This window comes from Panthera tigris, chromosome A2, assembly GCF_018350195.1.
Source record: "Panthera tigris isolate Pti1 chromosome A2, P.tigris_Pti1_mat1.1, whole genome shotgun sequence".
Lineage (NCBI taxonomy): Eukaryota > Metazoa > Chordata > Mammalia > Carnivora > Felidae > Panthera > Panthera tigris.
In genome coordinates, this window is record NC_056661.1 from 30,232,471 (window position 1) to 30,245,018 (window position 12,548).

At 41.7% G+C, this 12,548-nt stretch overlaps 1 protein-coding gene across 15 annotated transcripts in view; it reads right to left on the bottom strand.

Annotated features, from left to right (window-relative positions):
- Positions 1-12,548, bottom strand: part of CADPS (calcium dependent secretion activator) — a 475,617-nt gene that overhangs the window by 344,085 nt on the left and 118,984 nt on the right. For all 15 annotated transcript variants that reach the window (XM_042979336.1, XM_042979338.1, XM_042979339.1 and 12 more), the window contains one exon: positions 10,113-10,445. In XM_042979336.1, the coding sequence (XP_042835270.1) occupies positions 10,113-10,445 (333 nt within the window). The remainder of the gene's footprint in view (positions 1-10,112; positions 10,446-12,548) is intronic.

Consider the following 12,548-nt stretch of genomic DNA (forward strand, 5'->3'; position numbering starts at 1 on the left):
ATACCAACCTTGATCTTGTCAATCTAGCTAATCAGCTAGCCCACATCCTAGAAGATGATTCCCAAAGAAGGGTAACTAAAATTTTAAATCCCCACCTTCATCAGATGAAATCTCCCAAGCAAATTCTGACTGGACTATGTCATTATCATAAAAAAAAAAAAAAACAAAAAAAACAAAAAAAAAAACAAAACAGCAATCAGAGAAAGGACTGCTACAAATTAAAAAAGATTCAGATGATGAATCTTTCCAAGAGCCAAGGGTCAGACTCATCCCCAGGATGAGGCTCTAAGGAAACCCAGGGACTATTTGTCATTCTGGAAACTACTCTCCAGAATGAGGATGAAACTCTTATAATATTAACCGACACAAGAACTACTCTATCACAGTGCCCAACCCCATTGCAATTAAACAATTCCCCCTTGGAGTAATACATTCATTCAAGTAAGGGGGGCCTCAAATAAACCACAGTGTGTTCCTACTTACAAACATATACACTTCTGGTTGGGACATTTGCAAGATAAACTTCCATTTCTCCTCAGTGAATCAGCTCACATCCAGTTATTAGGGCAAGGGTTTCTTAGAAAACTATTGCATTACCATTTCCTTTTCTGGAAAGGGAGAAGATAACTCTTGAGTTAGACTCCTCTGAATTTAAATCCACTGAATTTAATCTTCAAGAAAATCCAAACCCTATTACTTTCACAAGTACTTTACCAACAAGGGAAGATCAAACTTCAGACTCATCCCCATTATTAGGTTTAGTACCCTGCTCTACAGGCAAAATCCTCTAAGGACACATGCAGAATTCATGGTGCCCCAAATTAAGATCCAAATTGATGCCACAAAACCTCTCCCCAGAATCAGTCAACACCCTATGAACAAAGAAGTTTATAGGGCAATAGATGTACCATGGAAGATTATAAAGCACAGGTATTTCTTATCCCCTTGCAATCCTAATACCCCTCTCTTACCTGTAAGAAAACCTAGTGGTCAAGGATGGAAATTTGTCCAAGATTTCTGAGCAATAAATAACATTGTTATTCCTCACCATCTTGTCATTCCTAATCCCCAGAGTTACTGGCATCTATCCCTACTGAAAGCAAATTTTTCATCGTAATCGGCCTATGCAGTGCATTCTTTAGCATTCCAGTTGATAAGGCTAACAAATATCTTTTTGTCTTTACCAAAAAGGACAGTATACCTGGATAGTAATGCCTCAAGATTTTATTGAGAGTCCTTACTTCCCACAAATTTTTGAAGCTGACCTATTTGATACAAAGTTTTGTAGATGCCTTACCTTACTACAATAGATAGATGAATTAGTTCTCTGCTCGCCCTGCTAAGCCTCCTCACAAAAAGACAGTATGCACCTGTTAAAACTCTTAGCAATTAAGGGACACAAAGTCTCAAAGGAAAAGTTGCCATTTGTTCAAACTCGAGTCTGATAGTTAGGGTATTTAGTCTCAAAAGAACGGTTACATCTAGATCCTAATAGATTTCATGGCATCTTGAGGTTCCCCAAACGTAAAGCCAAATGTCAATGACAGGTTTCCTTGTGACAGTTGGTTATTTTTGGAACTGGATTCTAAACTTGTCTATAATGGCCCAGCACCTATGTCTTATTAAAAACCACTAAACCTGACCCCATTATCTGGGGAAACCAAGTTGACATGGCCTTTAAAACTCTGAAGAAAAACTTAGTAAATCTACTCGCCCTTGGTCATCCAGACTATTAGCTACATTTTTTCCTTTTTGTATATAAAAAAGAAGGAAATGCATTCATAATACTTAGCCCAGAACATGGGAGCTAATAACCAACGTTTGAGTTACTGCAGCCAACAATTAGATCCCGTGGCCTGAGGTTACTTATCCCTGATGACTTTGGACTGGCTTTCTAGTTAAGGCCACTGAAGAAACAGTCATGGGGTTTGTCCTTTACCATCTTTGTACCTCATGCTGTCCAAGCTCTCTTAAGCTCACACTGCACCCAACACCTTTCAGCAAGCCATCTTCTTAGGAAATTCTCTTGCTAACTACCCCTCATATCACTCTTATTCATTGTAATAATTTCAACAGTGCTACCCTTCTACCTTCTTCCATAAATGAAACCCTGCCCATGCTGTTTGACTTTGATGGACTACCTATGAACTTCTTGTGATAACTTGTAAGAAACCCCCTCAACCAAAGTTGACTTCTCATGATTTATTGATGGCTCTTACCTGAAAAATGAAAATGGTCAACATTGTTCTGGATATGCAATATCAAATCCTTTTGAAGCCACTGAGGCCGCTCACTTCCTTTTGGCCACAGTAGCCCAAGAAACTAAATGATATGCTCTTACTCAAGTATATATTCTTGCTAAAGGTAGAGCCACAAACATCTATACTGATAGTCAATATGCCTTTGGAGTAGCCCATGATTTTGGAATGCGATGGAAATGAGGTTTCCTTACTTTCAGGGGAGACAAAATTTAAAATGGTCCTTATGCCCAAAATTTACTATATGCTAGGCTTTTGCCAGCAGCTCTAGATATTATTAACGTCTTTAGGCATTCTAAGCCTGACTCCCAGGAAGCCAAAGGAAACCACCTCATTGATGTCTCCACAAAAAAAACAAAAACAAAAATAAAAACAAAACATAACAAAAAACCCAACCAACCAACCAACCAAACAACTAAAAAATGCTGCTTTTTGGGATTCATGGAGCAAACCTGTTATGGTCCAGAAAACAACTCACCCTCAGGCTGGCTAAAGAAAATTGAGCAGCAAAATACAACAATTGGACCCCGAATAGGAAAAACAAAATTGGAGATCTAAAGGCTGTTGGTATCATGAAGAAAAGGAAGTCTGGTTCAGACCCAACAACAAACTGTTACTGCCAGAAATTTTAAAATTTCCATTTTTAACTACCGTACATGAATTAAATCATTGGCCAACTGTGAAAATAACATTCATGAATCAATACTGTTGGAGAAACATTGGCAACACCACAAAAAGTACCTCTTGTGACTGCTCCACCTGTCCTAAGTTTAACCCAGGGAAGCCTATCCAGATTGCCCCTTAACATTTTTTTTTAAAAATTTTTTTTTCAACGTTTTTTATTTATTTTTGGGACAGAGAGAGACAGAGCATGAACGGGGGAGGGGCAGAGAGAGAGGGAGACACAGAATCGGAAACAGGCTCCAGGCTCCAAGCCATCAGCCCAGAGCCTGACGCGGGGCTCGAACTCACGGACCGCGAGATCGTGACCTGGCTGAAGTCGGACGCTTAACCGACTGCGCCACCCAGGCGCCCCGCCCCTTAACATTTTAATTTACCCAGTGAACCATCTGAGGTTTGGCAAAGATTTCACACAATTGCCCCCATCTCATGGCTGTAATTACATCCTAGTAACGGTTTACATGTTTTCATAATGGACTGAAGCTTTCCCATGTAGACAGGTAACGCCCTCTTCTGTACCTGAAGTTCCATTAGAAAAGACTATTCCCACTTGGGGAACATCCCTTGTACTTCACAGAGATTAGGGAACCCCCTGTACTGGTCAAATCCTTCAACAAGCCATTCTGCTTGGCCAGTTCTGTAGCACTTTCACCGTGCTTACTATCCTCAGTCTTCGGGATTGGTTGAATGTACAAATGGATTTATTAAGACTTAGCTTAATTGACATCTTCCAAGTACTCTGGCCAAAAGCGTTACCATTGGTTCTTCTAAATCTTTGACCAATTACCATTGGGATACATAACCTTTTTTGCCTTTTGAAATAATTACAGGGCAGTTGATACATTTAGGCCTTGCTTATTTTGCCCCCAATAAATAAATAAAGGGCGATATACTTCAATTTTGCAAAGGCCCAATGAAGTCTATAAAAAAGTAATCATGCTCTGATAGAACAAACCTTTCCACAGTGCTCCCAGGAGATGAAAACATCAAGCATCACACATAACAGCCTAGAGAGTTCATCTATTGGAAAATACATCTCCAAAAAGACTTTCTTCAACCTTGCTGGAAAGGTTCCTCACAGCCTGGCTGCACAGGCTGCTAATCCTGTGCAGCCAAATTCAAGGAATAGACTCCTGGATACAAGTGTCACATCTAAGCAAAGCCCCCAAACTTGAATGGACCCATGCCCCAAATAGTGACCTAAAACTGAAGATTTATAGTCACTAAAGTATCTGATATCTAAAGTAGATAGCTTACCCAAGATATCTGCACCAGGCCTCTCTCTTCTCACTCTATATTTAGTTGAACCATGTCATTCAGACTTTCAGTTATCCTTTCCCTAGTTTTTCTAACATTATTTCCTTTAGCTTTAAACATCCTTTTACCCCACTTCAAAAGACTCTTTGATTCTGCTAACCTAATTGATTGTTGGATTTGAGCCAGAGCAAATATACTCACGATGAACCTGAATTGTTGGCCTGACCACCATCTTTAGAAGGATGGCAAAACCTAGTTGCTAAGGATATAGGATTTTCCTTTGATACTTGTGAAACCACACATGTCCTCCCTTTCAGAAAACTGGCACCAAATATTAAGGCTTTCCTTCAAGTACTCCCTAATCATAATGGAATACGCCTCACTCAGGTTTGGACGCTTACCCAAAATCATTATGTTTTGAAAATTTAATGATGGGAATGGCAAAACTCTTAGATAGCTCCCACTAAATATTTGTAACTATACTATTTTATATAATCCAGGTGAACATGAATTCACTCCCATAGGAATCTAGAGGACTGTATCACCTTAATGTATCTTTATAGTGGGGCAATGAAAACTAATAATACTAGAAAATGAGAAACTGATGTACTCCCACTCATTGGGACTTAACTGGGAATTAACAAAAAACAAATGTGGGGAATGGAGGAAATTTAATTCAACTTATTTTTCTCCTAGAAATCTTCTGCATCTCTACCAAAATCTTACCTATACTAGAACAGCTCTCTCGTTACTTCAGATCTACAAAAATATAAGGTGCTCACGTAGTCATTCCCACAATGCTAGTGAATCAGATTATAGTGTGCTCTGAATAAGTGATTATATTTCTGATCATGAGATCCCCTCTTTTATTCCAGCTAAAAATATCTGGGCAAAGAGACCCAACTGTGCCTTAGAAGACACTGGGTATTTCTTTTGATGCGGAAGAAACATGTACCCTACACTTCCATTTATTTATTTATTTATTTATTTATTTATTTTTTAATTTGATGTTATTAATAGGTCTAATTTAATGCTAAACTTTAAACTTTCCCTGGAAGCAAAGTTCTCTGAATGCTTCATTCCCCCCCCTCCAAACTGTTGTATAGAAAAACAAGATCTCAAGGAAAAACACAATACTGATCTGAACATTCAGTGTATATAGCTTTAGAACATGAAAACATTTATGGTTTTTAAAATATGTTATCTCTTGCCTGGTAAAATTTTCTTAGACTATATTACCCAACAGCAACCTGTGACTAAAATTTGTCTTTCTCTCAGAGTGGCTTATTTCACTTATTTCACTCTCCAGATCCATCCATGTTTTTGCAAATGGCAAGATTTCATTCTTTTTTAAGTCTGAAATATCCCACTGCCTACACTTCCCTTTAACTGGAAGAGACGTTTGGGGATAATTGGCCTCACTTCTGACCCTGAAATTAGAAAAACTCTTCCTTTTACTGCTTATATACCTAATCTGCGGTCTTCTATCAATTTAAAAAGACATGTCAGAACTTTGAAGGTTATGATTTTGGATGGCTGGTTACATACAACTCTAGAGTAGATAGAAAGGGTTTGGTGCAGGCTTCCATCAGAACCTTTTTAGCTTAGGTTGGAGTAGCAGACCTTGAAAAAGTAATTCACAATCTTTCTATAGTTATCTCTACTACTCTCAATGTTTTTATCTGAGCTTTTGAACATCAACAAACCCAAACAGATAGCCTAGCAGAAATAGCCCTACAAAAACTACAGAGCCCTTACCCTCTTCACTGTTCAGCAGAGAGGAACCCGTGCCCTACTTGGAGAAGAACTTTGTTTTTAGGCCAGTAAGTCAGGGAAAATAAACACAAGAACTAAAAATAATGAAGGACAATATCAAGTTGCTAGCAGTAGTTGACCAGGCTCCTGGAACTTGGGACATTTTTGATCAGCTAAATATAGCAGGTGGGGAAGCTGGTCGAGAAGTGCATTTCAGTCAATAGCTATCACTGGGCTTTTGGTCCCTAGATTAAGTTTTTAATTAAACGTCTACTCTTTGGTATCAGTCAAAAAATGCCTTATTCCCAAATATATGTACAAAATAAAATTCTTTTCCTTTCAAAGACCTTTGCTAGAATTCAACTGACCGTGGGAACTAAACTGTCCTCCATCAGAGGGATATAGCTGAGATTTTTCATTCTCAATGTTCTTGTTGTTCAAGAGAGGCAAGTGAAATTCTATATCATCGCCCTCCTCCATGGGACAAGACCCCTGAGGATGGTCCTCCTCAGCTTAATGGGAGAAGACACCTGTGCACTACTTTCCTAAGCTCCATGGGACGTAGAATACAAGCTATCTAGGAGCCAATTACACTTAAAAAAAAATCTGAATGACATAATTGACCAGAGGTGTTTCCTGAAAAAGATCTTGATCAAAAGGGGGAAGGGGGAAGGAATTTCAGTCTAAAATGGAGCCAGAGGACATAAAATGGAAAAATCTCATGCGTGTGTCCTTAGGAAAACAACACTTAAGGACTGAGAGACTGATTTAAATACAGCCTACTCCAAACCTTCAACAGACTCACCTGCAGCTTCCTATAGTTTGTGTGCCCTGAGTTGCAATTCCTGTGCTATTCCTGAATACACTCATCTTTTTAACAATTTTGAGCTTGCCTCAGTTACCTCTTTGTTTAGGTCAACAGTAGTACTATATTTCTTGTCTAACTCATGGAAAACATGTTGAAATTATGAGCCTAAATCATTCATTTTTAGGGGAAAACATAGTCCTGCCACTTAACCAAAAACAGGGAGATGAGACCTGGCATGGTGACGCGTTCATTCCAATAATGCTGCTGTTTGAACAAGGACAGAAAATAAATACAATAAGCTGTTGTAATAAGAAGAAAAATTAATCCCCGGAATCATTTTGTGACTAGCAGGTTTAGGAACCCTTAACCAGCTCTGTCATTCTGAGGGTTACTCATAACTCAAGCAGGTCATTTGACAACCCATATTCTTGTGGGAGAAAAGGTGGTCCTGGCGATAGGTAGGAATACCAATTGCTTACCCCATTCTAAAAGTGCCAAGTAGGGATGTAGCAATTATTTGATACAAAAAGAAAATTTTAATTTAATTTCATATTGAGATTTATTTGGTCATTTCAAAATATTTCTCGACCCAGCAAAGGAAATATCAACCTTTGGGTTGGCAATCAGCATTCTGAATTGAAGTCGACTGAGTAGAAAATAGGAACATAACGTATATATTGTATTATGAAATGATAAACAGATTCCTACTTACTAAAATATCCGGTAAGTTCTGGGTGAGCCATAATGGTTGATAACAAGACCCTATCTACCAGTTAAAATAAACTGTAATCATCCATTTATTAACTCAGTAGGCAATTATTGAGCACCTCTATGTGCCGAGAATTGTTTCATGCCAGGGTTTCATGGAAATACTAGTGAATAAGGCAAAGATGAATCACCACCTTCCTAAGTGTGAGACAGGGAATAAACAGGTAAAAATAGATGAACAAGGAATAGAAAATAGTGGTAAAAGCCAGGATAAAAATGGAACAAAGGATGAGATAGAGAGTGAATGTGAGATGTAGGCAAAAAACCCACTTTTGATGGGATGGTCTTAGAAGAGCTCTTGGAGAACTTGACATTTAAGCTGGGGCAGTCGTGGAAAGGTCTCGGCAAAAAGCATTCTAAGCTGAAGGAGAAGCAAATGCAAAGACCCAGAATCAATTTGGTGTGCTGGGGAGACAGAATGAAAGCCAGTGAGCGAGCGTGTGGGAAAAACGGGGTGAGCAAGAGTGGTTCATGCATTGCCTCAAGCCTTAGTGAGGAGCTGGGATGTCACTTTAAAGGTATTGGGGTGCTACTGGAATTCTTAAACAGAAAAGCAATGTTATCCATATAATATAATATAATATAATATAATATAATATAATATAATATAATATACAATATATGTTGTTGTTTTTTTAAGAAGGCTCCAGGGGCGCCTGGGTGGCTCAGTCGGTTAAGTGGCCGACTTCGGCTCAGGTCACGATCTCGCGGTCCATGAGTTCCAGCCCCGCGTCGGGCTCAGAGCCTGGAGCCTGCTCAGAGCTCAGAGCCTGGAGCCTGCTTCAGATTCTGTGTCTCCCTCTCTCTCTGGCCCTCCCCTGTTCATGCTCTGTCTCTCTCTGTCTCCAAAATAAATAAACGTTAAAAAAAAAAAAAAAAAAAAAAAGGCTCCACACCTACCACAGAACCCCATGCGAGATTTGCACTCATGACCTTGAGATCAAGACCTGAGCTGAGACCAAGAATCTGACACTTTAGTGACTAAGTCACCCACGTGCCCTAGGTCCAATTTATATTTAAAAAAACTTGCTCTAGCTGGTGTGTGGTGGGCATATTATTGTGAGGTAAGAGGGGAGGCAGGGTCACCAGTTGGGTTGACACTGTGGTCATCCTATAAGAGATGCTGGTTCCTTGAACTAGAAAGTAGCCATGAGGAAGGAAAGAAGTAAGCCTCAAAATCCTGTAGTTCTTTTTTTTTTTTTAATTTTTTTAACATTTATTTATTTTTGAGAGACAGAGCATGAGAGGGGGAGGGGCAGAGAGAGAGGGAGACACACAATCCAAACCAGGCTCCAGGCTCTGAGCAGTCAGCACAGAGCCTGACACGGGGCTCGAACCCACGAACCGTGAAATCATGACCTGAGCCGAGGTCTGATGCTCAACCAACTGAACCACCCAGGCACCCTAAGATCTTGTAGTTCTTACGTTAAGTTTGTATGGCACTATTCTGATACTGTCTGTTGACTTTTTGCCTCTTCTGGTAGACTATCATATATTTTAACTGCTACCATTTATAAAGTGTCCCATGTTGCTCTGGGCTTCATACACATTGAACCCTTAGAACAAATTCATCCCAAGCTCATGGGTGAGGAGGTTCACTAACTCCCCAAGGCCACAAAACTGGTGAAGGTCATAGTAAGATTTACCTCGGTCTGTCTGATTCTGAGCAAGGCACAACTCAGCCAATACACTATAGTGTCTTAATTTAACCTATGCTAGGGGCAGAGTTAGCCCAGGGAAATTAGGGCACAACTGGGTTTCTTCAATGGTTCTTAGAAGGAGAAGGGCAGTAAAACTACCAGGAAGGGAAGCCCTAGTTTCAAGTGCCGATTCCTGGGCCCTGTCCTGAGAATGCAGAATTAGACTCTCTAGGTTTGGGGCTTGGGGATGTGAATTTGAAAAATGCTCCCAAGGGACACTTACTAAAATCTGTGGATGCTGAGAAGTATTTGTTGACTGGATAACCCCTGATCCAGAGAAAATAGAGACCCACTTTGGATGGGTCCAAGCAGAGTCTCAGCTAGCCCCCTCAAATCCACTTGGAATTCATAGTGTGACTAATATATTGTTAATGATGTGATACACTCCGGCCTTCTGGAAGCTTTCTATTTTAAATAATTACTCTTGATGATGAGGTACTAAGTTCAGTTGTCTCCCAAGCTGAGGAATCATAAGCCACTCACCTGGTAAGCATCATATACTTCAACGGCAAAACAATCTTTTTTAAAAAATTATTTTGAGCTTTCAGCTTTTTCAGGAAACACAAAGGAGTCAGTCCTTACTCCTAAAACCAACCTACCTATGAAACAGGCTGTACACAGTACGTAGGGGCCACAAGACTTTTAGGAGCTTGCAAAAATATTTTCATTTTTTTTTTTTTTTAAACCAGAAGATGAACATGAACATATTCTGGCCTAGATTATATTCAATTTTTACCAATGCAGTTGTAAAATATAACTTCTAATTAATTTTTTTTTTTTTAAATCAAGAAACGTCCCCTGAAGACAACAGTGCCTAGGGCATGCAGAAGTCATAATGTGACCCTATTCACTCACAGCGCTGGGCCCAGGTAACAAACACCTTACCTGGCATGCATTGTATAGGAGCTGATGTTCAAACTTCTTGATCCCAAGAATGTTCTGGAACATCTCGTAGAGTTGCTCCTTGCTCAAAATCAGCTCAGAGGCTGCGCTGGCTGTCATCCGGGCCTGCTGCTTCCTGGGGTCCTCTTCCCCACGGTAGATGGCATCAAACTTGGCCATCCAGGAGCTCAGCACGGTCTCCTTGCTGAGGCCATCTATCTCGGGCAGGCTGCGCACCCTTTTCTCAATGTGCTTCTTGAAGACCTCCCTGGAGTCATTGGCGGAGCAGCCCCCGCTCTGGACCATGCGGGCCACACGGTCGCTCTTCAGGAACACCTAAGCAGGAACAGGGACAAGAAAGATATCAGGGACTCAGTCTCCTGGGGCTGACTGCCATCCTGGGTACCACAGAAGGGACCAGCGTGGGCTGTATCCTGCCCCACTACCTCCTAGTTGGGTGAACTCAGAGAAGTCACTTCTGTGTTTTGTTTTTGTGGCCAAATCTAGAAAACACAAATAACAAGAGTACTTACCAGGTTGTTAAAGGGATTAAATGGGACGGTAATATCACAAGAGGCGGGATACGGTACACGGACTCCACACTCAAACAGCCTGGGTCCTTTCTCTGCCACCTAATGGCTGTGTTCCTCTCGTCAAGTTAACCTCTTTGTACCTCAGTTTTTTTTCATCTATAAAATGGGATAATAGTAGTCTACCTCATAGGTATTTTTTTGGTTTCATTTATTTATTTTGAGAGAGAGAGAGAGAAAGAACACAAGCAGGGGAGGGGCAGAGACAGAGGGAGAGAAATAGAATCCCAAGCAGACTCTGCACTGTTCAAGGTTAAGCCCAATGCGGGGCTTGAACTCATGAACCATGAGATCCTGACCTGAGCCACAACAGAGAGTCAGGCACTTAACTGAGTCACCCAGGTGTCCCTGCATCATAGGTATTTTTAAGTGAGGGTTAAATGGATTAATATACGATAACCACTTTAAAAAGTGGACCAGAGTAATGCCAGATGGCTTGTTATTATGGTTATTTTTATTTTTTTTTACTTTTTAAATTGAACTATAGTCAACACATGATGTTACATTAGTTTCAGGCACATAACATACTGATTTGACAAGTTTCTACGTTATGCTACGCTTACCACCATGTAGTTACCATCTGTCAGCATAAACCCTGCTACCACACCACTGACTATACTCCCTATGTTCCGCTTTTTCTCTTCGGACCTACTCACCTCCTAACCGGAAGCTTGTATCTCCCACTCCCCTTCGCCCATTTTGCCCATGCAGCCCCCTCCCTCCCCTCTGGCAGCCATCCGTTTGCTCTTGGTCTGTATGGGTCCGTTTCTGCCTTTTTGTTTTGGACTTCGCATATCAGTGAAATCAGACAGTATTTGTCATGTTCTTTTTTTTTTTTAATTTTTTTTTTTTTTAATTTTTGACACAGAGAGAGACAGAGCACGGACAGGGGAGGGTCACAGAGAGGGAGACACAGAATCTGAAACGGGCTCCAGGTTCTGAGCGTCAGCACAGAGCCCGACGTGGGGCTCGAACTGATGGACCGCGAGATCATGACCTGAGCTGAAGTCGGACGCTTAACCGACTGAGCCACCCAGGCGCCCCAGTATTTGTCATGTTCTTTTGCACTGACTTCACGTAGCAGTAATACCCTCCGTGGTGCAGCCAACGGCAAGGCCTCATTCTTTTTAGGGCGGAGTAATGTTCTCCTGTGTCCGTGCGTGTATCCACACAAGTACCACATTTGCTATCCATTCATTTATGGACGGACACTAGGTTGCTTCCGTACCTTAGCTGCTGTACCTAACGCTGCGCTGAACACAGGGGTGCATAGATCTTTTCCCATTAGGATTTTGTTTTCTTCCAGTAAATACCCAGGAGTGGAATTGCTGGATCGTGTGGCAATTCTGTTTTTCATTTTTTGAGGAACCCCCACCCTGTTTTCCAGAGCGGCCGCACCAATGTACATTCCCGCCAACAGTGCATGAGCTTTCCTCCTTCTCCACATCCTCACCAACTCTCGCAAGCCAGGGTGTCTCCGAGTGCTCAAGCCGGGGGTCCGAGCGGGGCTAGCAGAGCCAGCCGAGGTGAGGTTCTGGGTGGAGAGACCGGAGGCACTCCATGCAGGGAATGACCTGGAGTCGGGCCGGCCGGAAACAAGGAGGGCGTTTCCCGGGGCATTCTGCACGGGGGAGGGGGGGGGCGGGCCCTAACGGGGGAGGGGAGCTGGGGCTGAAGCGAGGTCGAGGTCGCAGATGACTGTGTGCAGGGGGTGCCCTAGCTCAAACTGCCCAAAGCCAAAGGGGTGTCGACTCGATGTGTTCTGCTGTGCTCTGGACCTGGGTCACCTTGTCGCAGCGGCTAGAGCTACAGTCAGCTCTGACCAGAGGTGTCCTGGTGCGCCCAGGGC